The sequence below is a fragment of the Marmota monax genome, unplaced genomic scaffold (assembly GCF_021218885.2).
Source record: "Marmota monax isolate L192 unplaced genomic scaffold, Marmota_monax_Labrador192_F-V1.1 WCK01_AAM20220418_F8-fsc00024, whole genome shotgun sequence".
Lineage (NCBI taxonomy): Eukaryota > Metazoa > Chordata > Mammalia > Rodentia > Sciuridae > Marmota > Marmota monax.
The window spans coordinates 11,410,317-11,437,016 of NW_026695224.1; the positions used below are offsets into that span (position 1 = coordinate 11,410,317).

Consider the following 26,700-nt stretch of genomic DNA (forward strand, 5'->3'; position numbering starts at 1 on the left):
CACTGAGTAGCAGCCTGAGTGACTCGTGGCGGCTGGCGTCCGGCGCTCCTGGGCACACTCGGCACTGGCAAGGGCCGCTTGGGTACAGCGATGACTGACGAGGACTCTGAGAGCGTCCACACCGATTCCCAGACGGGAGAGGACAGCGAGCTTCCTGTTATCCAGCTGTGCGGGCTAGTGGAGGAGCTCAGGTACCCCTTGTCGGCTGTTGCTGGCCGCTTCTCGGTACGGTGGATCCCCTGCCGAGTGGCCTCGGACCTTGGCTCCAGCCTGGAGACCATCCAAGCCCACACTGAACGCTGGGAAGTCCAAGACCCCCAAAGTGGGTGTCCTGAGTCTCCGTTGCCACTGAGCTGACAAGCTGTTGCCAGGACCTGGTGAAGGCGCGAAGGGGCAGGGCCTGGGGGGGGCGGAGCCCAGAGGGTCATTGGTGACGTTGGAGTTTCCGCCTGGTGTCTGCTTAGTGCCAGATTGTGTGCCTAACTGCTCCCCTGTTCTGCACCAGAAAAGGCTTTCCAATGCTAAGATTCTATGGTACAATCAATATGGAAGCAGGACAGAAGGAAGCTGTCCAAATGATTTTGCTGTGAGGCAACCTGGGCTTGAACCAGAGAGTAAGTATGGAGGTAGACTGAAAAGAACAACAGGCCCAGTAGGTTTGTGGCAGTCTGTTTTATATCTGCTCTAGTAAGTAAATGGAATATCATGATTGTATGAGTACATCGCACATCTTACTGATTTTGCACAGAATATCCTGACTCTGGAAGTTGAACAGATGTTATTTCTATGCATCTATAAATAGTTTAGGCCAGAATTGAGGCCTTATTACCAAGAGCAACAATTTTTGAGTGTTATTATGTGCTGTGTATTTTGCATATATGACCTTATATAATGACACAGCAATCCTAGGAGGCACACAAATTTAAGGCACTTTCCTAAATTCACACAGCTTGAGAGTACTCATGCTGGGATTCAGATTCAGGGACAATTCCACAGGCTATACTGGGAATGTGATATATGCTGAGAAAGCTAGACATTTTGGTATTTTGTGTTTTCTAGTCAACCTTCTCCACTAATCTTAAAGTTCAGTCCAACAGGAATTATCTCAGTAACATATGAAAACATCAAAGCCATTCTCACTCATGCATATATAAAATATATATGCATTATGCACATGAAGCTAAAGTAAATTTGTCATCTCTAGTTGTTTAAAAAGATATTGTTCAAAGTTTTTCACAATCTATGATAAACTTCCAGCAGATTCTTTCATCTATTGGGTGCTAGAAATAAAAGAGTTGAGAAATATAAACCAAAGGAAACACCTGGAGTTGGTGAATATGTGTAGTTTCAAAAAAAATAGTAATTCTGAAGGAATTTCACAAATGAGTTAGATGACACTTGAAGATTAAACCAGTACAACAATTTTCAATATAATACCAGTGTTGCGACTTTTGGGGCTCATTAAACATAATAATAAAGATATCTGAGCCTTAAACAGCACTTGAATGTGGCCAGCAACTGTCTTAAAATCTTTGCATTCCTTGTTGCGACACTAACAGGGAGATGCAATTCTTATTTCCTTTTTATAGGTGAGAGAAATAAGATACCAAGAGGCTGCATGTCTTGCACACGTGGCCAATAAATGTTATTGGTTATTTGGCGTTTAAACTCCTATTAGAACTTAACTTCAGTAACCCACTGTCTTGCAGCTATGGAAACTCTGCTCTCAAAACGGAGACAGAGATGTTTGAGAAATATTGCTGTAAACTGGAGTCTAGGGAATACCGACCTCTGCGAATTTCAGATGTTAAAATAACAGCAGCAGAATTTGCACAGGTACCTAATAGAGATCTGAACTGTACTTTATCCTATCTGTCCCCTTATATGCAGGTGGTATTTGTGTTTCTACCTGTGGTGTGCCAGAGTTTCTATTTCAAATCAATGCGAAGGGAGTCAGGTTCAATTAGTGGTGAATTAACTCTCCCAGAATATCTTATTTTATTTGAAAGAAATCCCTTAAATTGGAGGATTCAGCCGTAGAAGACCTGCTGGTAGCCCTTGTCTCAGAGGGCCTATCTGTAGGTTTAATCCTTTGAAAATCAAATAAAGTTACTTTGAGGCCCAAGATTACCTGGATCACTTACTTGTGACCTTTGCCTTAAATGTCTAGGAAATCCAAGACTTTGATTTATTTGTCTGTTTTGCTGAACACTGTGCCCCTGGATGCAGTTTCTCTTTGTGTTCAGTTTAGGAAGCGCTGAGTTCCAGCCTTCTCCTGATCTTGATTTAAATTCTAGTCTACAGTGATTCACAGTCTTTCACCTGCAAGAAGTTTTCAGTTACTAATTTTTAATTCATTGTCAAACATGGGTCTTCAAGGAAACTAGCATAGGATCTTAGGCTGACTTGTGAAATAAATGCCACCTCTGGCCAAATATCCAGAATCCTTTCACCATGAGTTTGTTTCCCCTGGCTCTCCTTTGGGATAAGTTCTAGCAGTTCTGAAGAATCATGTTGATGCCCACCTCTTTGACAGTGGCTTTGGTTTTTTTGGGTTGCAGTTACGGAGCAGGCGTAAATCCAAACCCCGGGCAGGTGACCGTATGATAAGCCTCAGTGTCGAACAAAAACTTGACCTTGTGCAAAAGGAGCTGGAAGACATGAAGGACGAGTTGAGGCACATGAGGGCAAATGCTGAGCGGGACCTGCAGTACCACGAGGTGATCCTCCTCTCAGTCTCATTAACCTATTTGGACTCCCATTTCCACCTGGTCAAGAAGTTCCTGTGGTGTGTCTGTGTTATTATTGATGCTTTGAAAGAAACAGAAGTAGGATAAGACAGATTGAGAGCAGGTCTTTAAAGAACTTACCACTTGCTTGAGGCAACAACAAAATCTAAAGCATTTTAAATGGAAAATTTCAAATGTACTCAAATGTAGAGAATTAACACCACAAATCCCTATGGACTCAACACTCAGATGCAGCAAATGCCAACATATGGCCACTCTTGGATCATCAATGTCCCAACTGTTTCCCCCTCACCCCACTGGGCTGTTATGCAGAGAATCCTAGACATACCATTTATCTCTAAATATTTTAGATATGTCACTAGGATATGGATTTTTTAAAAATGTAACCACAATAACCATACATGCCCTTAAAAATTTGCAATAGTGCCATGGGGAGAGTCCTGAACTGGAATGATTTGCAGTGAGACCATAGATACTTTCTCATTTTATGCTTTAAAATTATGTGTGTGGGGGCCCAGGGTTGTAGCCAGTGGTGGTAGAGTGCTTACCTAGTGTGAGGCGCTGGGTTCGATTCTCAGCACCACATATAAATAAATAAAATAAAGGTTTATCAACAACTAAAAATAATAATAATTTAAAAAATTATGTGTGTGTTTATTCCAAGGCAATCCATATTTGTTATACAGCATTTTAAATTGAAAACATTCACAATGGTACCTCCAACCAGAAGCCATTATGGTTGACCACTGAATTTATCTACTTCTGGAGTTTAGATCATTTCCTATGCATATATGAATTTCTTTTTTTAAAAGGATCATTGTTTTGTGAATTGTATCTTTTTTTTTTAACAATATCTTTCCACATCAATATTCCATAGTTCCCCTTTATCTTCAGAGGATGTGTTCCAAGACATCCAGTGAATTTCTGCTGCCTTGGATAGTATCAAGCCCTATATGTACCATGTTTTTTCCTCTGTATACATCTTATGATATAGTTTAATTCATAAATTAGACACAGTAAGAGATTAACAATAACTAATAATAAAACAGAACAATTATAACAATAAACAGTAATAGAATTGTCCCAGCATCATTACTCTTGCTCTTTGGGGCCCTAATTAAATAAAATAAGGATCACTTGAATGCAAGCCCTGCAGTGCCACCACAGCTGATCTGAGGTGGCTCCTAAGTGACTGATGGCCAAGTAGCATATTATAGAAAGGTACACTGGACAAAGGGATATGCATGTCCCAGCCAGGACAGAGAGGGGCAGCATGAGATTTCATCATGCTATTCAGGATGGTGCACAATTGGCAACTTATGAATTACTTATTTCAGAAATTTTCCATTTAATGCTTTCAGATGGTTAGGTGGTAGAAAATGAAAATGTAGATAAGGGGGGCTCTCTATATGCATATCTATATATAGATATAGATTCATTGATAACATCTTTTAAAACTTTTTTATTCTTTTTAGGTACACATGACAGTAGAGCATATTCTGACATATTATATGTATATGGCATATTACTTCCCATCACTGGTAACATCTTTTTTTTCAAGTTACATAAGTGTATAATAAGAATGCTTCATTATTTCACTACTTCATCTGTTTAGATTTAACTGGGTTCCGGTTTTGCTGTGTATCCTCTCAGGCATTTTCCACATGACATAATTTTTAATGGTTGCATAATATTTCAGATATGGAAATACATACTTATATCTGAGACCTCATTTTTGATTGCTCACTTTTTATGGATACTATCACTTTTCCAAAGCATGCTTTTTAATATTAATACTTATATAGTCAGGTTTATACCTTAGGAGAGCTCTAAAACTAAGAGGCATGTGGCCTGGGGACAAAGACTTGGGTATCCTCAGAGGATTTATCTTTGAGAAGCTTTGGAAACTCTCCTCTCTTGTGCTGCCTTTCCCAGGCTATCATCGAGGAAGCTGATATTCGGTGGACTGAAGTCCAGAGAGCAGTGCATGACTTTGAAAAAGATATTCTAAGAACCATATCCAAGAAGAAAGGGAGTATTTTGGCCACTGAGAAAGTGTTGAAGTACATCGAGGACATGAACCACCGGCGGGTGAGTTGGCTGGAGTTAGAGCTTCCAAAGGGAGAATGGATTCATAGAATGACACAAATTATGCATGTGGGGCTGCCTAACTTTGTATATGTTGCCCACATATGCATGGTTTTCACATCCCATGAAGAGAGAGAGAGAGAGAGAGAGAGAGAGAGGAGAGAGAGAGGGGGTGGGAGGGAGAGGGAGAGGTGTGGTGTGTTTTAGAATGCATTTTTTATCTAGGCTAAAACCAGTAAGGCAGGATGAATATTGGCAGAATATCAGACTAACTTTTTTTTTTCTTTTTTATACCAGAGATTGAACCCACTTAACCACATCCCCAGCCCTTTTTATTTTTTATTTTGAGACAGGGTCTCGCAAAGTTGCTGAGGCTAGCCTCAAATCTGTGATTCTCCAGCTTCAGCCTCCCAAGCCACTGGGATTACAGGTGTGCATCACCATACCCAGCCAACTTCCTCTTTTCTGTTGTTCCTATTTGTTTCAAGATCTAATGTATTTTCTTGAAGAGGTGTGGGGCTGGGCTAGTCAGGTGACTACATGGAGTGGGACAGGTCAATCTCAAGCTCTTTGGGTATTCTTACTATTAGTAAATGGACCCCAGGCTGGCATCGGAATGGAAAGAGAATGTGGGGGCACGTAATGTGTTCATTTCTGGAGATTTTATAGCATGGCAAGATTTGGGCCCTGGGGACAGTTAGATTAGCTTGGTAACTCCAACATGCTATGAGTAATAGCTATCAGAAGAATATACGACCAACATGAATCATGAGATCATTTTTCAGGAAAGTCCCCTATACCACATCCAAGTAGTCTTGAATTTAAAAGCATTGTAAAATTCACATGGGGCAGACCCAGTTTTCTCTGCATCTTGATCGTAAGTGAAATGCCATCACATGGCTTTCTTGGGCAGAAATAGAGAGATCTGAAAATAAACCACTAAATGTTAGGGTTCAGGTTTGGTTTGCACCCCTAGGTCTACTTGTCAAAACAACAGAAAAGATATTCATTAACTTATGCTTTGTGTTTGTTTGTTAGGATAATTTGAGGGATAAATTACGTTTGAAGAATATTTCTCTCAAAGTTCAGAGGAAAAAACTTCTTTTACAATTGAGGCAGGTATGTGGCTTGTTCTTCCTTTATTTATTTATCTACTTATCTATTTATTTGTTTATTTTGTTGACTGAATGATATCGCCCACACCAAGATGTCCCTGTCTTCATCCCTGGAATCTATTGATGCGTTGCCTTCCACGGTATGAGTAATTTAAGGATCTTGACATGGGAGAGGATCCTAGATTACTGATTGGGCCCTAATATAATCTCCCTCCTTATCAGAGGGAGGCAGGAAGATGAGAGACGATGGTAATGGAAGCAGAGATCAGAGTGATGCGATTCATGAGAGAGGAAGGGGCCCTGAGCCAGGGTATGTGGACCGCCTCCAGAAGCTAGAAATTCCAAGGAAAGGTTCTCTCCCAGAGCCTCCAGAAGGAAAGCAGCCCTGCTAACATCCTGATTTAAGTCCCAAACCCTTTTCAGACTTCTGACCTCCAGAACTGCAATGATAACTTCGCCTAATTTTAAGCCACTGGTTTGTGGCAAGTCATTTTAGCAGCCTTAGGAAACCAGCAGTTACTATGCAGGCACGTGGAGGTAGATGGACTTGGATTGGATTTAAAAGACCCTGGTGACATATTCATTGGCCCCTTTGGGGAATATGGCTGATGCAGCACAACCATACTGTGCTTTGGTGAATCTTTGTGCAGCTGACCCTAAGGGCCGTAAGACAGACATGGCTCAGGGCCTTGGGGCATGACGTGTGGCACCCTCCTCCTTGACTTTTATCACTAAGTCAAATATGAGTATTGATGTGCCAAATGTGGGCATATGCATCAGAGGTGGCCGTGGACGGTGACGCAAAACTGAGCAGGAGAACTAACTTACTTGATTGTCTCAGGATCCAGCATGCTGTAGTCAAGGTCACTCCAGGTGAATTGGGCTGAATAATCACACAGACACAGAAAGTACCTTTTTCTTGGGGTTCAGTGATGGCTCCTCGGCCCCAGCTCCCACAGAGAAGGCAAGGGAGGCTGGCAAAAGAGAGACAGCATGCCGAAACCCTATTTATTTACTTATTTTAAAATTTTTATTCTAATTTGTTATATATGATAGCGGAATGCACTACAATTCATATTACACATATAGAGCACAGCTTTTCATATCTCTGGTTGTATACAAAGTATATTCACACCATTCGTGTCTTCATATATGTACTTAGGGTAATGATGTCCATCTCATTCCACCATTTTTTTTTTACTCCCTTGACCCTTTCTTCCCCCCCCCATGCCCTATCTAGAGGTCGTCTATTCCTCCCATGCTCCCCCTCCCAATTCCACTATGAATCAGCCTCCTTATATCACAGAAAAAATTTGGCATTTGGTTTTGGGGAATTGGCTAACTTCACTTAGCATTATATTCTCCAACTCCATCCATTTACCTGCAGATTTTATTCTCTTTTAATGCTGAGAATTGTGTATATTTACCACATTGTGTATATTTACCACATTTTCTTTATCCATTCATCTACTAAAGGGCATCAAGTTTGGTTCCACAGTTTAGTTATTGTGAATTGTGCTACAATAAACACTGATGTGGCTGTGTATACTGTTTTTAAATCTCTAGCAATTAGAGATATGTAAATCAAAACTACTCTAAGACTTTATCTCACTCCAGTCAGAATGGCAGCTATTAAGAATACAAACAACAACAAGTGTTGGCGAGGATGTGGGGAAAAGGCACACTCATACAGTGCTGGTGGGACTGCAAAATGGTGCAGCCAATATGGAAAGCAACATGGAGATTCCTTGAAAAACTGGGAATGGAACCACCTTTTGACCCTAGCTGATCCTACTCCTCGGTCTGAAACCCTATTTATTGAGGGGAAGACACCCAAATGAGGCAAGGGATTGGGTTTCAGGGGGGTAGCCCAGCCCCACTGGGTGACGCCCACTCCCAAAGCTGTAATTCCTTGCTGAGTGAAGGTGAGGCCCACTTGCTTTCGCACTGCGAGCAGAAGCCAGTCTCGCACCTTCATCGCTCAAGGCTAAGGGTACGTGCTCAGCTCCTGTTCCTGGCGGCCCCTGACAATCCTGGAAGATCTCGGCAAGCTGGAATAACTGTAATGACATGACTAAGGACAAATGTGAGTTCCTGCACTTTGATCCCCTGAAATACCTGTACCAGTACCTGCTGGCTACGCCCTAGGGACCTGATAGTCAGCTTGGCTGGAATGCTGTGGCCCAGCTGCCCCCATAGGAACATGGCGCCCAGACCAGGAAAGGGCTGGCCTTGCTCTGTGCTGTTCTGAGTAGCCCTGACCTGGAGTTTTACATCCACCGTGGGCTCCACCCTGGGAAGAATAGCAGACTAGAGTTCATGTAGAGTGAAGATGTTGGCGAGGGGAGTAGAAAACATGTGGGAAGATCTGGGATGACAGGCCCAGGATGGCCATGACCACTGTCTCAGAGGACTTATGGAGGGTGAACATACCAACTGGCAGGGCCCTGAGGCCCGAGCTGGGCCTGGGCTGGAGGTGTCAGGAAAAGAGCTTCGAGTGCCCCAGTGGAGCTGCCTGCAGAGCGTGAGTTCTTGTTCTTGGAGTCCATGCAGATTTAGCCATTTTGAAACAGGGACTTTAAGGTTGACTTGGGGAGAAGGATGACCTCCACCCACACACCATTTCTGCACAGAAATGACACAGATTGGACCCTGCACTGTTGAGCTCAGACTAATGTGTCATTGAGAGAAAGGAAGGAGGCACAGTGCTGTACAGAGGCCACCACAGTAGCAAAGACCCAGAGCTAAAGCTTCTCGAGGCTCAGGAGAGAGGCTGACTCCCAGGTATAAAGAACAGGTTGGAGCGTTGGAGAAGGAGGATGGGTCATATTTGGGGGGAAGGGGAAGAAGCAGTCCTGGAACTCACACAGCCAGAACAGAGCACTGTGGGGAACAGCAGCCCCTGAGTTGGGCTATTGCCACCACAAACATAAGATGGCAGAAACCTGGTGGGGCCAATCAGAGAGGCCATGCAGACACACCTGCTCTACAGTAATGCCCTAGGATCAAAGGAGGGGAATTTAGAGGCTGCTTTTTCTGGGGTTTCCAGATTTTAAAATGACTTTTAATGGCCCGATTCCTAATTTTCCTTCACAACTTTGTTTGGGTACTATCTCTTCTGGGAAGCCTGCCCTGGCCTGGCTGAGGGGCTCTGGGTGCACTCTGCCCCTGTCCACCTCCTGCCCCCCACCCACACCACTCTTGAGTTAGCACCTGCGGCCGTAGACCCTCATAGTATTCCTCAAGGCCAAGAAGCACTGCATTTACTCTAATCTATCCCCAGCTCCTAGCACCACGCCTGGTACCGAGCAGATGTCCAGGACATGTTCATTGAATGACTAAGTGATAACTGACCTCCAAAGTCTCACCAAGTTGCAGGTGTGAAGTCACACCTGAACATAACGTCTTTTCTTCTTTCTGAGCCGTAGAAGGAAGAGGTGGGCGAGGCGCTCCATGACGTTGATTTTCAGCAGTTGAAGATTGAGAATGCTCAGTTTTTAGAGACGATTGAAGCACGGAATCAAGAACTGATCCAGTTGAAACTGTCATCCGGAAATACCCTGCAGATCCTCAACGCATACAAAGTAAGGCCCACCCCAGTGCTGGGCACCCCCACCAGGCCTACTGCTTCCAGATTTCCAGCCCCCGGATGAGGACTAGGTTTCAAACCCAACACTTCAGCATCCAAATGGTCCCACAACCCTGGCTGCACATGAGAACCATGTGGGGAGGGTTTTCTTTTGTTTCGTTTGGGTACCAGGAATGGAACCCAGGGTTGCTTAACCACTGAACCACATCCCCAGGCCTTTTATATATATATAATTTTGGACAGGGTCTCACTAAGTTGCTCAGGGTCTCTGAGTTGCTAAGGCTGGCTTTGAACTTGCAATCCTCCTGCTTCAGCCTCCCGAGCCTCTGAGATTATAGGCGTACAGTACTATATCCAGTGAGATTTTATTTTTTTTTAAATAAACCAATGTTCTAGTCCTACCCTAAGTGAAATAGGGATAAATTTTACACACAAAGCTTTATACACCACCGCATTTAGGGCCCTGTTTAATGTAAGTACTTCCCTGCTTCTAACCCTGCAAAGGAAAAGAGTCTTAGCTATAAAATCAGAAAACTACTAAATTATTTATCATCCAAATGCAATGCTCTTGGGAGAGAAAAGGCACTATTAATAATTAAGCAGGGATTCTGGGCATGAATAGGACCTGTCCCCAGTAGATCAGGCCATCTGGTTACCTTCTAGCAACCACCTAACGTAGTGGTCAGCAAACTGGGCCAATGTATTTCCATCCAGTGTCCTGTGAGCTAAGAGTAGCTTTTATAGAACATCTGCAACTGACTGGATGATAGAGAATACAACTATTAAACCCGGTTAGGCAAAATTACTTCTTCTCTTGAAATTCCATTCTATTCCCTAGTAGACCCGTATTCCAATATATCATACTCAATTATAATTTTATCAATAAAACATATGATCATCAATAAAACATTTGTAGGATTTGGGTTTTTTCTCTTATTAATATAAGTGAATATGTAATAGTTATGGTTGTTTTGCCTCTGGGCCTACGAAGTCTAAAACATTCGCTATATGGTCCTTTATAGAAAAAGTTTGCTGACTCCTGGCCTAGTGCCCAGGTGGCAGCGGTGGCTGTGAGCCTAGATAGGTAGCTTACAGGTGGCCTTCATTTGGCCCACACAGTGTCATTTAAAAATGTAAATTTGAATATGTTTAGATCAGGCTGATGCTTGTCCAACATTTTTCTTTCACAATGGAAAACACGGAGTCTCCGAGATGCAGAGTATTAGCCAGATTCAAGCCACAAGTTAGTGGCAGAGCCAGGATGCCCAGCTCAGTGTGTGTCCCCCCAGCTGCCTTCTCCTGGGTTACAGTATGTAGAAAACATTGTGGCGGCCTTTTGAAGTTCATGTGTCACGAACGTCCAACTTTTAGGTTATCTCATCACACTTGGTATCTGATCACTGTTCTTTCAAGATGAGGCCAGTCCCTGGGCCTCCCAGGCCTTTGCTGCGGACCACCTTGGCTAACAGGTGGTTAGGTCACATTGGACCTGGATCTTATCCTGTGGAATCACTTAACCAGCACAGGACCTGTCTGGTCTTGGGATTTGGGAAGTAGAGCTACTGCTTTATAAAACGAATCTGCCCAGGGTGCAGGCCCTGAGCTCTGTAAAGTCGAATCTAAGCTCACAGTGCAGACAGTGGCAACACCAGAGGAGCAGCAGCTGCACAGGCCACCGGGGGCCCAACAGGAGCCATTCTGGTCCAAAGCTCAGTGGCCACTGTGCCCATAGATCTCTTGTATGTGATGGCAAGCAGATGGCGGAACTTGGGGGAGCTGCCCCACAGGAGTCCAAAGGTAGACACGAGCAGGTCAAGGGTCAAGCCAACCCACTTCCTCCATGACCCACTTCAGCTCTCCTGGGGAAATGGAGGCCGAACAGCTGTGAATGTCGGTCAGACCTCACCTGGGATTGCAGGGGGAGATGCTTCATCAGGGCAAGACGCCTCACCTGTCAGATGTAAGTTTTTTGTGCCTTACCACCCAGGATGGAATTTTGTGTAGTCTGTGCTGTGTCCCCCCGCAGAGAAAGGGCTTAGCCAATATTATCAAATGAACTGCTGGAGATGAGAGAGCAGCACGGTCACAGTCAAAGTGGAGGCCGAGCAGGGCCGTACAGGGGTGTTGCTCCAGGGGGTCAAAACTGGCAAAGCAGAGCCAGAGCCCCCTGCCTGGGGGGACTTTAAGCTCTGGAAGTCATTCTCCTCCCCACTCCTCCTCTCTTCAGGCTGTACTTCTTTAAGACTCATTTCCTGCTGCACATCCTGCACGTGAGTAGGAGACCAGATTCAGGGGGCAGCGTGGGGCGGGGAAGGCAGTTCACTTGACAGTATTGGCTGTGTGTGTGTGGGGGGGAAGACAAGTAACAGGAGGGGCCACTTTGAAATAAATATCAAAGACCCCAAAGTGGACCTTGTTAAAAACACACAGAATAACTTCCCTCTATTAGCAAAAGTACCAAGGCCTACGTTCTGCCAAGCACATCCAATGCCAAGGGTCTAGTGCCTAGACAGCACAAGATAGATGAGGTCTCTTCTGTGACTTTCCTGAGTGATCCTGAATCAGATCATGATCACTCTCCTGTGACTTTATGCCCTCGAACCTGCCTGGTGTGTCTGATAGAGCACAAGCCAATGGCTTTTCGGCTGCAGTAAGTCACTCTTGACTGACAGAACTAGTGACTGGGTGCCCTAGAGAAGGTAGACTGCTAAGACGTCCCCCAGACCCTGCCCCCAGGTGCATTCACTCTTCTCATTCCAGCCAAGGCTGTGAATGTGACAGCTTCGGTCATGAGGTTCTGCCTGTTACATTGGTTATGTCAGATGGCACATTTGACCTGAAGATGGGGAGGTTATCCAGTCGGGGCTGATCAATCACATGATCCTGTTGAAAGCAGAGTTCCTCTGCCAAGGAGTCAGATACGTGAAGCACAGAGGAATTTCCTAGGCCAGACTCTCTCCATTACTGCTTGAAGATAGAGAGGCCATGTGGAAGGGCACTTAGCAAGGCCTCTAGGAGCTGAGAGTGACCTCCTGCTGGCAGCCAGAAAGAAAATGGGGACCTCAATGCTCCAACTTCAAGGAAGTGCATTATTCCAACAATGAGTAAACTTGGAAGAGAACCTGAGCCCCAGACGAGAATCACAGTCCTGGCCACTCTTTGATTTCAATCTGGTGGGGATCATGGGCAGAGAATGCAGCCACCCTGTGCCCAGACTTCTGACCCATATAAACTGAGAGATAACAGATAGCTGTTGCTTTAAACCTCCGAGTCTATGGTAATTGGCCACACCACAATAGAAAGCTCTGGAAGCCTTTCCAGCGGCAGCCTCCTCAAGTGACCGGCATCTGAACAGAGCCTTGGACGCCAGCTCTTGCCACACTTTGTGAAGACCCTGCCCCACCAGAGCCAGCCCTGGCCTTGCCTTGGCCCTTGCAGGTCCACTCTGTCCTAACCCTCTAAGTCGCTGGTACATGTCTTCCCTCTGCTCTCTTTCTGTCCCCCTGAATGGCTGGCCTGCAGTGGAGTCTTGTCCTGCCTCCCCCAGCCCAAGCTGACCCCCTGAGTCTGGTCTCCTATTCAAGTGCAGGAGGCGGAGCAGGAAATGAGCCTTAAAGGAGTGCAGGCTGGAGAGATGAGGAGTGGGGAAGAGAATGACTCCCAGAGCCTAAGGTCCCCCGCGGCAGGGGGCTCTGGCTCTGCTTTGCCTAAGTTTTGACCCCCCGGAGCAGCACCCCTGCCCAGCCCCGCTCTGCCTCCACTGTGGGACTCTGCTGCAATCTCCTCTCCTCTCCCAGTTCTTTTTGCACCTCTTCCCCAGGCTCTTTCCTCAGCTTGGATTGTTGCTCTCTTCCCTCTTTCTGCAGCTGTCCCCAGTTCAGCTGTCTCTCCAGCATTCCTTCCCCAGACAACCTTCCCTGACCCTGTCCTGTCTGCTGTTTCTTGTTGCATTTATTTGACTGCCTCCAGATCTCTGAGCCGGCCTCCCAGAGGCAGGACCTGGCTGGCTACCCTAAACAGTGTCTGGGACAGGGTGGGTGGGTGTGGGTTTGTTGAGAAGCACCTGGAAAGTCCTGGCTCCTTCCCTTGACCCACTCCTCAGCCAGGCAAAGCATATCTCACCTATTCTGGTTGATTTCCCCCTGGGGGACAGTACCCACAGGGGTACTAGTCTGAGAAGCAGGGACCTCAGGGAGCTGGTGAAGAGCAAGTGATGAAATGGGAACCTTTGAGGGAGCTTTGCAGGATCCCTCCGCCCCCCAGCATCATGGTAGATGGAGCCCATGGGATCACACTGCTTGGATTCAAATCCTTCCTTCCCCATCTCTGTGATCTTGGGCAAATTGCTTCAGTGACTTAACTGGAGATAATGGTAGCACCCACTTCCTGTGGAGTACCCCTCCCTCTCCATCCTCACCAGGTAGTCATGACAACTATTTGTCCAATGTCCTCCGTATGCCAGGCACTGTGTGCCCAGCTCTCTACCAGGAACCTGTAACCTTGCCAAAATATAAGGTGACTGGACCAAGTTCAGAGGGGTCTGGGACTTGTACAAAGCGTCCCTTAGTAAACAGTGGATTCTGGTGTCTCCAACCACTGTCCATCTCTCCTCCCCTGCCAGTTCTCAGACTCGAGGTCTCTGAAAACCTGGGCACCCGTGAGAAGGGCAAGCCCGAGTTCCTGGACGGTCCTGTTTTTCTGCTGTCTACCCTCCCACCGTTTTCAGAGGCCTCTCAGCTCAAGACTCGCTGTGTTGTTGTGTTTCAGAGCAAGCTTCACCGAGCAGTGGAAATGTTCATCTGTCTGGGCAAGGAGATCTTGCTGAGAAAAGAGCTTCTTGAAAAAATTGATAAAGAAACCATACAAGTAGAGGAGGTAGGAGAGGGCGAGACGTTTCTGGCGTTTGTCTCTTGTCTGCGAGGATTTGTGTGAATGTCCACCCAAATCCAAGGTGCTTGGTTATGTATCTGGGGAAGCCTAGACCAGAAAAATCAAAAGAGCTCTGAGCCATCAAAGCAGAAGGTGGACTTACAGCCCAGGAGTGTTACATTTACTGTGGAGTGAGGGTCCAGGGTGAATTAAAAATCTCACAGAGTCCACATAACACATCCGTAAAATACGATATTCAAAGTTTTGTCCTGCGAGCATATAGAAAATGTATACAACGTGGTCATATAACTGATATGACAAAAGTACACCTGACAACATATGATGTTTTGAATAAGAGAGAGAGAGAGAGAGAGAGAGAGAGAGAGAGAGAGAGAGAGAGAGAGAAAATGCTCTTTTAAAAATAACTATTTCTTGGTGCAGTGGTGGCACTGACCTTGGTTCCTCGGTGCACTGCCTATCTGTGAAGGATGGCAGACCTATGACCTCGGCCCCAGGCTCACTCCAGAACCTGTGGTCACTGTGTGGAAAGGTGAGAGGGATCAGCTGACCTCCCTACATATCTGGCCTGCAAGTTATCTCTTGCATTATTTTCTGAGCACATGGAGCTGAATTTTTGTAACTTTAATGCACACAAGATGTGACTCAGCTACACATAGGAAGTGAGCTTTTGGGAAGGATGGGAGAAAAAGAGCACTGGACACCAGTTAAATGGCCTGGCCTTGGGTTTCATGCTGCCAGCTTCTGGTCTTGAATAAACCTTTACTTAATTATTTTTTTAATTTCTGGTACTGCTGGGGATCTAATCCAGGGCCTCATATATGCTAGGCAAGCACTCTAACACTGAGCTGTATATATCTCTCTCCCATATGGATAAGACTTCAAATGAGACAGGCCGGTTTTCAAAATGTAACATAGAGGTCACAGCTCTTGTTGTGGCAATCAGGTGAGACCACACATAATGATGCTTTGTCAACTCGAAAGCCATTAGTACAATTAGTGTTGTTGTCTTAAGTAGGTCTGAAGTGTGCCCATCAGTGTGGCCCCAAACCTGCCCCCAGTGGCCCACAGGGTTACTTGTGACTCAGTTTTGTCATGCCATCCACATCATATTTACATCAGTCAGGTTGTCATTGTGACCAAAATACTGACGGGAACAACTTAGAGAAGGAAATATTTCTTTTGGCTCATGGTTACAATGGATTCCGTCCATGGTCAGCTGGCTCCAAGGCAGAAACATCATGGTGGAAGGGCTGGTGGAGTAGGGCTGTCAGCTCATGGCAGCCAGGAAGGAGAGAGAGAGAGAGAGAGAGAGAGAGAGAGAGAGAGAGAGGAAGAGATTAGGGATGAGATAAATCCTTCCAGGGCACACCCCCTGTATCCTACTTCACCGAGGTCCTACCTCCCATTGGTTCACCCACGTATCAATGGATTAATCCATTTGATTAACCCACTGATGAGGTCAGAGCCCTCATGATCCAATCGTTGCCTAATATCCTCACCTCTGAACCTTACTGCATCAGGGACCTTTTCAACACACAAACTTGTGAGGGACATTCTAGATCCAAACCTTAATAGTAGCCTCAATGGAGAATCAACCCTCTCTGCAAAAGTCCCAGCCTCAATACAGTGTGACAGGTGACAAAGCTGAAGCAGAAGCCAGTGTTCTCACTCCATGAAGGATTTTTGTGCCACTTACTTGTTTTCTCCCGGGGTTGATAGTGATTAGATAACAAGTGAAACTTAAAATTGACTTTTAAAAGCCTACCATTCACTACTTAGTGTATTTAAATGCCCGGGATTCTGTTTGTTAACTTTTTGAAACCAGTTTTATTGAGATATAAACCACATACCATATCATTCACCCATCTCACCCATTTAAGTATATAGTTCAAAGGTTTATGGTGTATTCAGGAATTATGTTAACTATCAGCAGTGATGTTTTCATCACCCCAAGAAGAAGCCCTGCATCTATTATAAGTCCTCTCCTCCCTACATTACCTCATTTTCACTCTCCAGCCAGAAAACTACTAATCTACTTCCTATCCTTCAGATTTTCCTGTTCTGGACATTTCATAAAAAAGGGGTCATAAAATATGTGGTCTTTCATGTCTGGATTTTTTAACATGGAATAATATTTTCAAAGTTCACCTTGTAGCATGCACTAATACTTTGTTTCTTTTTATGGATAAATGATATTCTGTTGTGTGGATAGACCACATTTTATTTTTCCATTCATCAGTTGATGGATATTTGGGTTTCTACTTTTTGGCAAAGATGAATAATGCTGGATCTTGAACAGGTTTTTATGTGACTATGTGTCTTCTTTTCTCTTGGACATATACCTCAAAGGAGACCATGAGTTATATGTGGTAACTCTATGTTTAACATTTAGGGAAACTGCCAAATTGTTTTGCAAAGTGGTTACACCATTTTATAGTCCTATCAGCAATGTGTGAGTCTTCCAATTTCTGTACATTTTCATCAACACTTGTCATTTTAAAAAAAATTTATTGGTCATTGCCATTGGTGTGTAATAGTATCTCAATGTGATTTTACTTGAATTTCTCTAATGAGGAGCATCTTTGGTCACATGTCTATCCCTTTTTTTGGAGAAATATATACTCATGTCCTTTGCTCAGTTTTTAATTGGGTTATTTATTTTTTATCCTTGAGTTATGAGACTCTTATCTATTCTGGACTCAGCCTCTTATCAGATATATGATTTGCAAATATTTTCTCCCATTCTTTTTAATGGTATTATCGTTTACAACACACAAAAGTTTTAATTATGGTGAAGTCCATTTTTTTTCTTTTACACTTGTTCTTTGGTGTCATATCTAAGAATCCTTTGCCTAATGCTAGGTCATAGAGATTTGCCTCTATACTTTCTTCAAGAGTTTTATACTTTTAGTTCTTATATTTAGGTTTATGATCCATTTGGAGTTAATTTTTTAAACGGTGTAAGGAAAGGGTTCAAAACTGAAAAAAAAAAGAAAGAAGATAAAGTTTGTTCACAGATTTTGTTATAATAGCTTTTTTTGGTCCTCTTGTATTTTTCTCCATTTCTTCCTGTGGGTCTGAATTACCATCTGCTGTAACTTTCTTATTCAATTACAGTTTTGTTTCAACCTGCCTTCTTTATGCTGTTACCATCAAATATGTTACATTTTTATGTTATAGACCCTCTTTAATACACATGTATTATTCTATTCACTTGCTATTCAAATCAGTTAAGAGAAGAAATATGCAATAATATTATATTTTATAATTACCTACATTTTTTAAAACTTTATTTTTTAAAAACATGTGAGTTCTGAATCACTACCATCTAGTGTTACTTATTTTCAGCCTGAAGAACTTCCTTTACCATTTCTCATAAGGCAGGTCTGCTATTAATGAATTCTCTGGGTTTTTGCTTATTTGGGAATGTTTTAATTACTTCTTCATTTAAAAAACATATGAAGAGATATGAAGTGCCATCTTCCTGGCACTACAAGAGTCTCTAGGTTCATCTTGGGATTCCTGCTCCAGCCCCCAAATCAACCATCCCTCCACAAAGAAGTCCTGAGTCCTTTCAAGAATGGCATCAGAAATCAAGATCTTTGTGTGCTCAGTTGTTTGCTTTTATTATTGAAAAACCGTTTTTGCTGGATATAAGACTTGTGGTAAGAGTCATTTTTTTCTTTCTCCTTTCAGCACGTTTCATCCCATTGCCATCTAGTCTCCATTATCTCACATGAAAGTCCGCTGTTAATCTCCTTAGGCTTTCTTTCATCTTATACAGGGTGAATTGTTTTCTCTTGTTGTTTTGAACAATCTCTTTGCCTTGTGTGGATTTCTTTGTGTTTACCATACTTGGAGGTGTTCTTTGGGTGTATAATTTTAAAATCAAATCTGGGAAGATTTCAGCCATCAAGTGAATATATATATTTTTTTCTGTTCCTTTCTCCTTCTCTTGTTCTGTCACTCTCATTGCATGTACATCCACATTTTTTGACATTCAGTTAATTTGTTCTTTTTTATCCCTGATTTTCATATTGCATAATCTCTATCAATCTACTTTCAAGATTACTGATTTTTTAAAAATAATTTTTTAGTTGTAGATGGACATAATACCTTTATTTTATTTAGTTTTTTATGTGGTGCTGGAAATTGAACCCAGTGCCTCATGCATGCAAGGCAAGCACTCTACCACCAAGCCACAACCCCAGCCCCAAATTCTTTTTTTCTTATGGCTTATATTTTACTGTTGATTCCCTTGTGGTAAAATTCTACTTTCAGTTATATTAAAAAAATATTAAAATTTCAATTATATTAAAAACCAATTTTCCATTTGGTTCTCTTTAAATAATCTTTTAATTGATATTCTCTACTTGATGAGGCATTATCAACATGTAGTCCTTTAAGTCCTCAAACATGATTTACTTTGATTCTTTGAATAGCTGCTTTGAAGATCATCAGCTAAGTCCACCATCTGGACTTCCCCAAAACAGTTTATGTTGCCTGCTTCTTTCCCTGTGTGGGTTGCACTTTCCTATTTCTTTGTCTATCTCATAATTTTTGTTAAAAGCATACATTTTAGATGATATGGTGACTTTGGGTAATCCCTGTCCTCCTTTCTTGGCTTGTCATCATTTACTGACTTGGTTAGACTAGGTCAGGAGTTTGCTGTTTCCCTTGCTATTAGTGTCCTCTGATGTTGTTCTCAGAGGGTGCAGCCTTGGTCTTGATACAGTCTCCCTGACAACAGAGTTGATTTCTGTTTCAGCTGAGTTCTCTTTGGTTTTTCATCTTTCTGCCAAACTTCTGGCTGCCTCAATTGGCATCAAACCTAGCTATTAATCTTTATTAATTGCTACCCAATTTCTCTATTGCTTTCAACAACACCCCAAGACATCAATTTATCACATCCTAATCCAATTAAAGTCAGGGCCCTTTGCAGGGGCAAGTTGTTGCTAGTCTTTGAAGCTTGCCCAAACCTCAAGAGGATTTTTCGTTTTGTTTATGTGTGTGTGACACTGTGGTGCTGAGGATTGAACCCAGGGCCTTGCACACGCTAGGCAAGCACTCAACCACTGAGCTATATCCCCAGCCCTTCTTAAATTTTTATTTTGAGTTAGGTTCTCACTGATTTGCCCAAGTTGGCTTCAAACTTGTGGATCCTCCTGCCTCAGCTTCCAAGAAGCTGGAAGTATAGTTCTGGCAAGAGGGCTCTTCTTAGTGGTTTCTTTCTCTAACTCTGCTGGGCAGGGTGGTACACATCTGTAGTCCTAGTGATTTGGGAGACTGAATTAGGATTTTCACAAGTTTGAGGCCAACCTCAGCAACTAGCAAGATCCTTGACAACAAGACCCTTCCTCGAAATAAAAAAACTAAAAGGACTGGAGAAGGAGCTCAGTAGTAAAGCACCCCTAGACTCAATTACCAGTACAAAAAAAAAGTCAGCCTTAAAACGGAAGGACATGCTGGGTGCAGTGGCACATGCCTATAATCCCAGTTGCTTGGGAGGCTGAGGCAGGAGGATTGTGAGTTAAAAGCCAGCCCCAGAAATGGTGAGGTGCTAAGAACTCAGTGAGGCCCTGACTCTAAATAAAATACAAAATAAGGCTGGGGATGTGGCTCAGTGTCAAGTGCCCTGAGTTCAATCCCTAGTACCAAAAAAAAAAAAAAAAAAAAAAAAAAAGGACGTTCTGATACATGCTATACTGTGGATGAATCTCAAAGACATTATGTTAAGTGAAATGAACCAGTCACAAAAGCACAAATATTGTATGATTCCATTTAGAGGGAGGACCTACAGTAGTCTGAATCATGGAGACAGGAAGATTGGTGGTAACCAAGGGGTGAAGGTAGGAGGAAATGGTGAATTAGTGTTTAGTGAGCAGAGTCTCAGTTTGACAAGACGGAAAAGTTGTGGAGATGGATAGTGGAGAAGTCACACAACAGTGTGAGTCTATGTAATGCCGCTGAATGGAAAATTTTATATGTATTTTACAATAAAAGAAGACAGGAAAGTGAATTGAGACTGATAAAGTGTACTTCAATACACAATTTTTCACATACACACAAAATTAAGAATTCCTTAATAAAGGAGAGAAAGAAAAGAAAAAAGGGGAAATGAAGGGAAAGAAGATTAGTATTTCTGAACTGGATTAAGATATCCCAATCTGTTAAAAACAAAACAAAACAAAACCCAAAACAAAAAAACTCAGCAGAACTTCATGATTTCCCCGCCCACTGAATATGGAACCGTTATCATTTGAATTACATGGAGCCTGTGGGGAGAGATGGCAGGGCCAGCAAGTCCTCAGAGGAGAAGCCACCAGGATTCCCTGGGGTAATTGGTCCTTTCCAACCCAGGATCGGGCCAAAGCTGAGGCTGCCAACAAGAAGTTGCGGAAGCAACTGGCCGAGTTCCGGGCGCCACAGGTGATGGTGTACCTCCGGGAGAAGATCCTCAATGTGGAGATGGAGAAGACCATCAAGATGTGGGAAAGGAAAGTGGAAATCGCAGAGGTGAGCCCCTGAGAGCCCCGTGGGCTGGGACTCCACATTTCCATGGGGTTGTCAGTCTTTCATACCTGTGACATTTTGTTTAGGATTTTGTTTTGGGGGCCAAGACTATGGATGTTTGGGTGGGCTACATCTGTGAGAAATCTCAGCAGTTGCTTCAACTATTAAACCAAAATGAAGGATGATTTAAAAAATCAGTTCCTTTTTCACCATTAGGGACACAGTATTTTTAGGTATCAGGGAGACACTCTGTAGTAATAAAGTGTTTGGGGTTTTTTTTTTTTTTTTTGGTACCGAGGATTGAACCCAGTGGTGCTCAACCACTGAGCCACATCCTCAGCCCTTTTTTATATTTTATTTTAGAGACAGGGTCTCACTGAGTTGCCAAGTGCCTTGCTAAGTTGCTGAGGCTGGCTTTGAACTCATGATCCTCCTGCCTCAGCCTCCCAAACGGCTGGGATTACAGGCATGCGCCACCACATCCCGCAATCAAGTGTTTTTATTTGCTTGTTTTCCTTTTCTTTCTTTTCTTCCCTCCCTCCCTCCCTCCCTTCCTTGCTTCCTGGTTACATCCCCAGCCCTTTTTATTTTTTGTATTGAGACAGGGTCTTGCTAAGTTACTGGGCTGGCCCCTAACTTGAATCCTCTTGCCTCAGTTCCCTGAGTTACTGGGATTACAGGCATGCACCACCTGCTCCAAGGGAGTTGTTTTCTTAGTGAATTCTAGAAGCTTCTGAATCCCTCCACACCATAGGTAATTTGGTGGTTGCTACTTTATACATGGAGAAGCCAGTTTTTTAAAAATGAGATAACAATGGATTTTTAATATCACTCAGAACCCAGTTCCATACATTGACAGAGTTACCGTGGGCCTTTGTCTTAAACTAATCCCACAGCCTTTGAATATGGTCCTGTGTGCCCAGGAAGTGCCCTGGCTCCCTGTGAGCTGTGGAAGAGAAATGGGCAACGTAAAGACACTGTATTGGTGTCAAGACTGCCACAGCCAGGATGCAAACCAAGGCCACTTGGAAGACATCATTTAAATAGCTTCCGGGGCAGGCCGCTTGGAAAACTGGGGGCTTGGTGTCTTCACGTCTAGGACCTCACTCCACTTCCCTTGTTCCTTTCTCCTGCCTTTTCCCTGGTCACTTGGTGGCAGGGAGAAAATTAGGATTCAAACTTGGGCCCCCCAGACTCCAGCCAAAATCTACAACTCCTCAGGCTCCCTAGAAGGATCTCCTGATGGCCACTTCCCCTTGGTGGCATGCTGCAGGGCAGAATGCTGCCCCCTACAGGTGGCCCACATTTGCAGCAAGGCTGGATGAGTGCCCCATTAGGTATAGGCACTCAGATTTCCCCAACTGACCTTCTTCCCCTCCCCTTTTGCCATTTTGCAGATGTCCCTGAAAGGCTACCGCAAGGCTTGGGATAAAATAAAGGCAAGCAACGAGGAATTGCAAGCAATTGGCTCTCCTGGGAAATAGCTAGGGGCAGGAGCACGGATGGCTGACCAAGAAATGATCCATTAAAGCACTCCCCTCTCTTCTAGTCACAGGGTCCTCTCACTGGTGTCCCCAACTCCCCAGACAGGCTGGCCATCACCTCCCAGGCTACATCTGCCCACGGGGAGTCTTCACCGCCTGGCCCCTGGAACCATTGTCACTGAAAGAACCACAGGGCACGCTAACGGTTTGACACTTGTTAGCCCACGTTTAGTTCACAAGCACAAATGAAAGTGACCTTTCCGCATGTGGGAGTGGGACAGAGGAGGGAGAGCCAGCCCAGCGTGTGCTGTGGGGCCGTCCGTGGCAGCCCAGGTGTGCAACTATCAAAAACAGACACCCCAACATCATGGCGAATGCCTGGCACGTGGCATCCTGAGCTTCCTCTTCAGTTTGGTGGATTAGCTCCCCTTAGACTAGACACCGCTGCCAAAGAAAACAAGCACGAAGAAAACCAAGATGATTTCTTGGGGCTGATGTAACCTGTTCTGACCTGCAAAAGACCCCCCCTCCCCAGCCTCCCCACCGTAATAGTCATAGTACATGGGTTGAAGGGCCGCCTCCGAAGATCTGCCCGATTCCCGGAGACCCTTTTCCCTAAAGTCTAGCTCATCTCTAGTGCTGTTCGTCAGCTGTGAAGTCATAGTGGAACTACTTTGTTCTTCGAAGGAGGTTTGGGACCGTCTGGTTTGGCTCACTTCAGAATGTGTGCTCCTGTGGCTCACTTCAGAATGTGTGCTCCGTGTCACGGCAGCGTGCTCTTCGAAAGAGGGACGAGGTATAAAATTGTCCCAGTGTTGGAGTGAGAACAGGGGATGGTCATCCCTGGTAGTCATGGACATGATCCAGTCGCTGTAATCTTCCACCCTGGTGTATATAAAGATGCCTGGGCATGTATCTCCACCTTGGGTCAGGATTCCTCTCAGGATCCACAGATCCAACTGCTGTAGCTGGCACATCATGGGGCTTCCTGCTTCCCCCTGCGACAAAGGACAGAAGGCTTCAGGTCTTAGAAAAACATGTTTTCTTTTTTTAATAGATCCTTGTGCTGTTTTTTCTAGAAATGTTTTACACGGGTTCTCCCTGGAAATAAGGCAGATTGTAGGATACTATTTCAAATCTACACAGCCACCACCACAAATTCCAACATGATTTTCCTTTTATTATGCGAATTATTTGTGGACTCCTATGATTGCCTGAAGTTTCCTGGTTCATACTGCATTTTCTTGTCCCTTTCATGTCCTAAGTACTTTGACTACATCTTCCCTCTTTGGGCTTCTCATTCCTCAAATATTGGTATTACTTACTCTCCTTTCTGGCTTTACTGCATGCTATTCCCCTTCTCCTCCCTAGCTTGCTCCCATCTTTCACCCAAGCTGCTCCTTTCCAAATGCAATCCCAAAGGGAATGTCTAGAGAGTGAGGGCAGAGCCCCCAGGGAATGTCCACTGGGTTAGCCTCCCAGATTTCCCCACCCTAGCCAAGTAACGAGGTTCTCTCTGAGCCCAAGTGGGGACACAGTAAATGCCTCTAACACATGCAAAGCACCATGGTACCGTGCACACAGGATGCACTCTCTATCATCTTGATGTCTATAAAAGGCCACCAGTTTTCTACAAAAAGTTGAGAAAAATGGGAAAAGCAACAAGACCATTACTAGGCATGATTTACTTGTCCCACCCACTCTCCACTCCAGGCCTCCTCTTAAAGGAATGTCCCACACCCACCTCTAGCCCATGGTCCATCTTAGGTCTCTGAAGAGGGCTGTCCTCCAATGGCTACTCAGCCAAATTGGACCAGTGAGGCCTGCCTGGCTGGAAGAGCAGGCAGTGAGATGTTGCTCTCACTGTTTGAACACAGGCAGACCCCGAGTGTCTGACAAAAGGAGCAGATTCATCCATGAGAAGCAGAGAGGCAGAAGAGCGGCCACTGCGGCCCCTTCCCAGGGTGAGGCCAGGGTGTTTGGTCTGTTTGGGGTATCCTCCTTCAATAAGCCTCCCTTTTCCTGAGGAAGTCACTCCAAAAGAGAGGTGAGAGTAAAGAGAAGAAAGAGCAACTTTGCAGGAAGGGCCTATCTGTACAGCCCTCGTATGGGGGGAGGGAAGGGCTTCTCACAGAAGAAAACCCCAATATCTGACATTCACCAGCACTAGAGGAGAGTCTAGATTCCACACAGGCTGGTTTCAATGACTCTTCTCCTACAGACCTGCTCAGATATATCTGCATGTGGAGTTCGGCACCGATTTTCAGCCCATTTAAAAATCTGTGACTTAGACATGCTTAATCATGCCACACTGAACATGGGAACTGGTTTGTTCATTCAGCAGATTTGTGTTGAGCCATCTGCCCGATGCTGTTCCTTCCGGTGATAGCCTTGAATCCCAAGGCATGCCCTCACGGAGGTTCCCATGCAGGGAGGAGGAGCCTCTAGTCCCTCCTGGACGTACCCAAGGCTCAGTCTCAAGAATTAGGTTCTACTTTATCATTCTTACCAAGCAGACGGCTTCGGTTTCCCGTTGTGTGTGACTGCCGCATCCTGTTTTCTGGAGTAGGTGTAAGGGACACAGGTCAATGTCTTTCACGGAGATTCTCCTCAGGATACTCATTGTCATGTGATTTCCTGTCTGGACCATGCAACAGAGAGCCCAAGAATTATTAAGAAGAAGGCAGTCCCCTGTGTCAGTGCAGCTGCAACTCACATATCCAAATGACAACAGGTAGATGTGCCCATAAATCCCTTTTCTTTCTAGAAACCAGAACCTATGTGTAAGTTTTTGTCATTGTTCTGGACTTGAATGTGTAAACAGGCAGAGAACAATGCACCCTTCCTCCACATCTAGAGAATGTCTATTCCCTTGTTTCTTTTCCAGGGATGGCTGGACAGTCAGCTCTAGTCTAGGGAATAATATCCCTACCCCCCACTCCCTACCCCCCATAACCTTGTGCACACCTCAGGCTGTCCACTACCTCTGTACTTCCAGTTTGGGTATAGGCCTAGAGGAAAAAGGACCCATGTAATATAGAGATTCCATGATTGGGTGAGGGTTCCAGCCCAACTCCAGAACTTCAAATAGCCTGAATTATTACAATAAGCCCTAGAACAGTTCATCTGAGTCACCCCACTGCCAGCACACACACAGCCTCCTCTGGGAGAAGGATTGCATTAACTGCAGACGTGGGATTCCATCCTGACACCCAGCAGTTCTGCAAGGCTGGTGGCTTATGCAGCTTTCTGTCCAGGAAGCAGATGGACTGGACCAGGTCGTCAAAATGCATGGCCGAGTCTGTCCTCAGGAGGGCTATGTTATTGCTCATTGAGTGGTTATCAAAGTCCTCGTGGATGATGATGGTATCGACTGGATACTCTGTGTGAGCAATATTTCTGTGATCCATGTTAGCTATACCAACAATAACTATGGCAGACTTCCTGGAGAGAGAGGAAGAAAGAGAACATTGAGAATCTAAGGCAACCAGGAGCTTCACATTTCCTGTTTCCTTACTTCCCAGCCTGGAATGGGTATCCAACTCATCTTCCCTGGGCTTATTTATTTATTTACTGGGGGTACTAGGAATTGAACTCAGGGGTACTTGACCACTGAGTCATATCCCTGGCCCTATTTTGTATTTTCTTTAGAAGCAGGGTCTCACTGAGTTGCTTGGCAAGCCTCACTTTTGCTGAGGCTGGCTTTGAACTCAAGATCCTCCTTGTCTCAGCCTCCTGAGCCTCTGGGATTACAGGTGTGAGCCACCATGCCCGGCCCCTGGGTTTATTTTTACTCACTCCTTTAGATCAGTCTCCAGGAAATATTTTCCTAATCCCTAGGCTTGTGTTTTCCCTTGGGAGCCTGAAGGATCTTTTATTTCACACCCTTTGTTCCAACACCTTGTTACAAATGTTAAACTTTCTATGAATGTTTTTAAAAACATGGTTATACCCATTGTGTAAGCCTCCTGCTTTTAGCACTTGACACTTTAATACAAGCATCTTTCCAATCTGATACTTTGTAAATACACTTTGGAGAAGTTCTGGTTTTACTAATGATGGAGTTAAATTTAAGTTAAGGTGACAAGAAGTCCCTGGCTATCCAGATGAACAAAAGTGAAGTCATTATAATTGGGTCATGTCACTTATTGTTTAACTCAGGGAAGCTGTGATAAGAGAGGAGGGGCTAACAGCAGGAATCTGAGACAGCAGGTCTCAACCAGACTCTTCCCAGGTGGGCAAGACCGAGTGGTCACTCTACCCAGAGGGAG

The 26,700-nt window shown here is 44.4% G+C and overlaps 2 protein-coding genes across 2 annotated transcripts in view; one reads left to right on the plus strand and one right to left on the minus strand.

Moving 5' to 3' along the window:
- On the plus strand, positions 1–23,619 carry Ccdc113 (coiled-coil domain containing 113). The gene is made up of 9 exons (XM_046434259.2): positions 1–191; positions 1,710–1,836; positions 2,562–2,720; positions 4,686–4,841; positions 5,877–5,957; positions 9,382–9,537; positions 14,310–14,417; positions 20,793–20,948; positions 22,343–23,619. The coding sequence occupies exons 1-9, from the start codon at positions 91–93 to the stop codon at positions 22,427–22,429; spliced, it is 1,131 nt and encodes a 376-aa protein (XP_046290215.1). The 5' UTR covers positions 1–90; the 3' UTR covers positions 22,430–23,619.
- The window catches only part of Prss54 (serine protease 54), a 10,669-nt gene continuing 6,465 nt past the window's right edge, over positions 22,497–26,700 (minus strand). The window contains exons 3-6 of the mRNA XM_058575919.1: positions 25,615–25,873; positions 24,939–25,070; positions 23,103–23,427; positions 22,497–23,060 (exon numbers count right to left, since the gene is read on the minus strand). Of these exons, the coding sequence (XP_058431902.1) occupies positions 22,864–23,060; positions 23,103–23,427; positions 24,939–25,070; positions 25,615–25,873 (913 nt within the window). The 3' untranslated portion in view covers positions 22,497–22,863. The remainder of the gene's footprint in view (positions 23,061–23,102; positions 23,428–24,938; positions 25,071–25,614; positions 25,874–26,700) is intronic.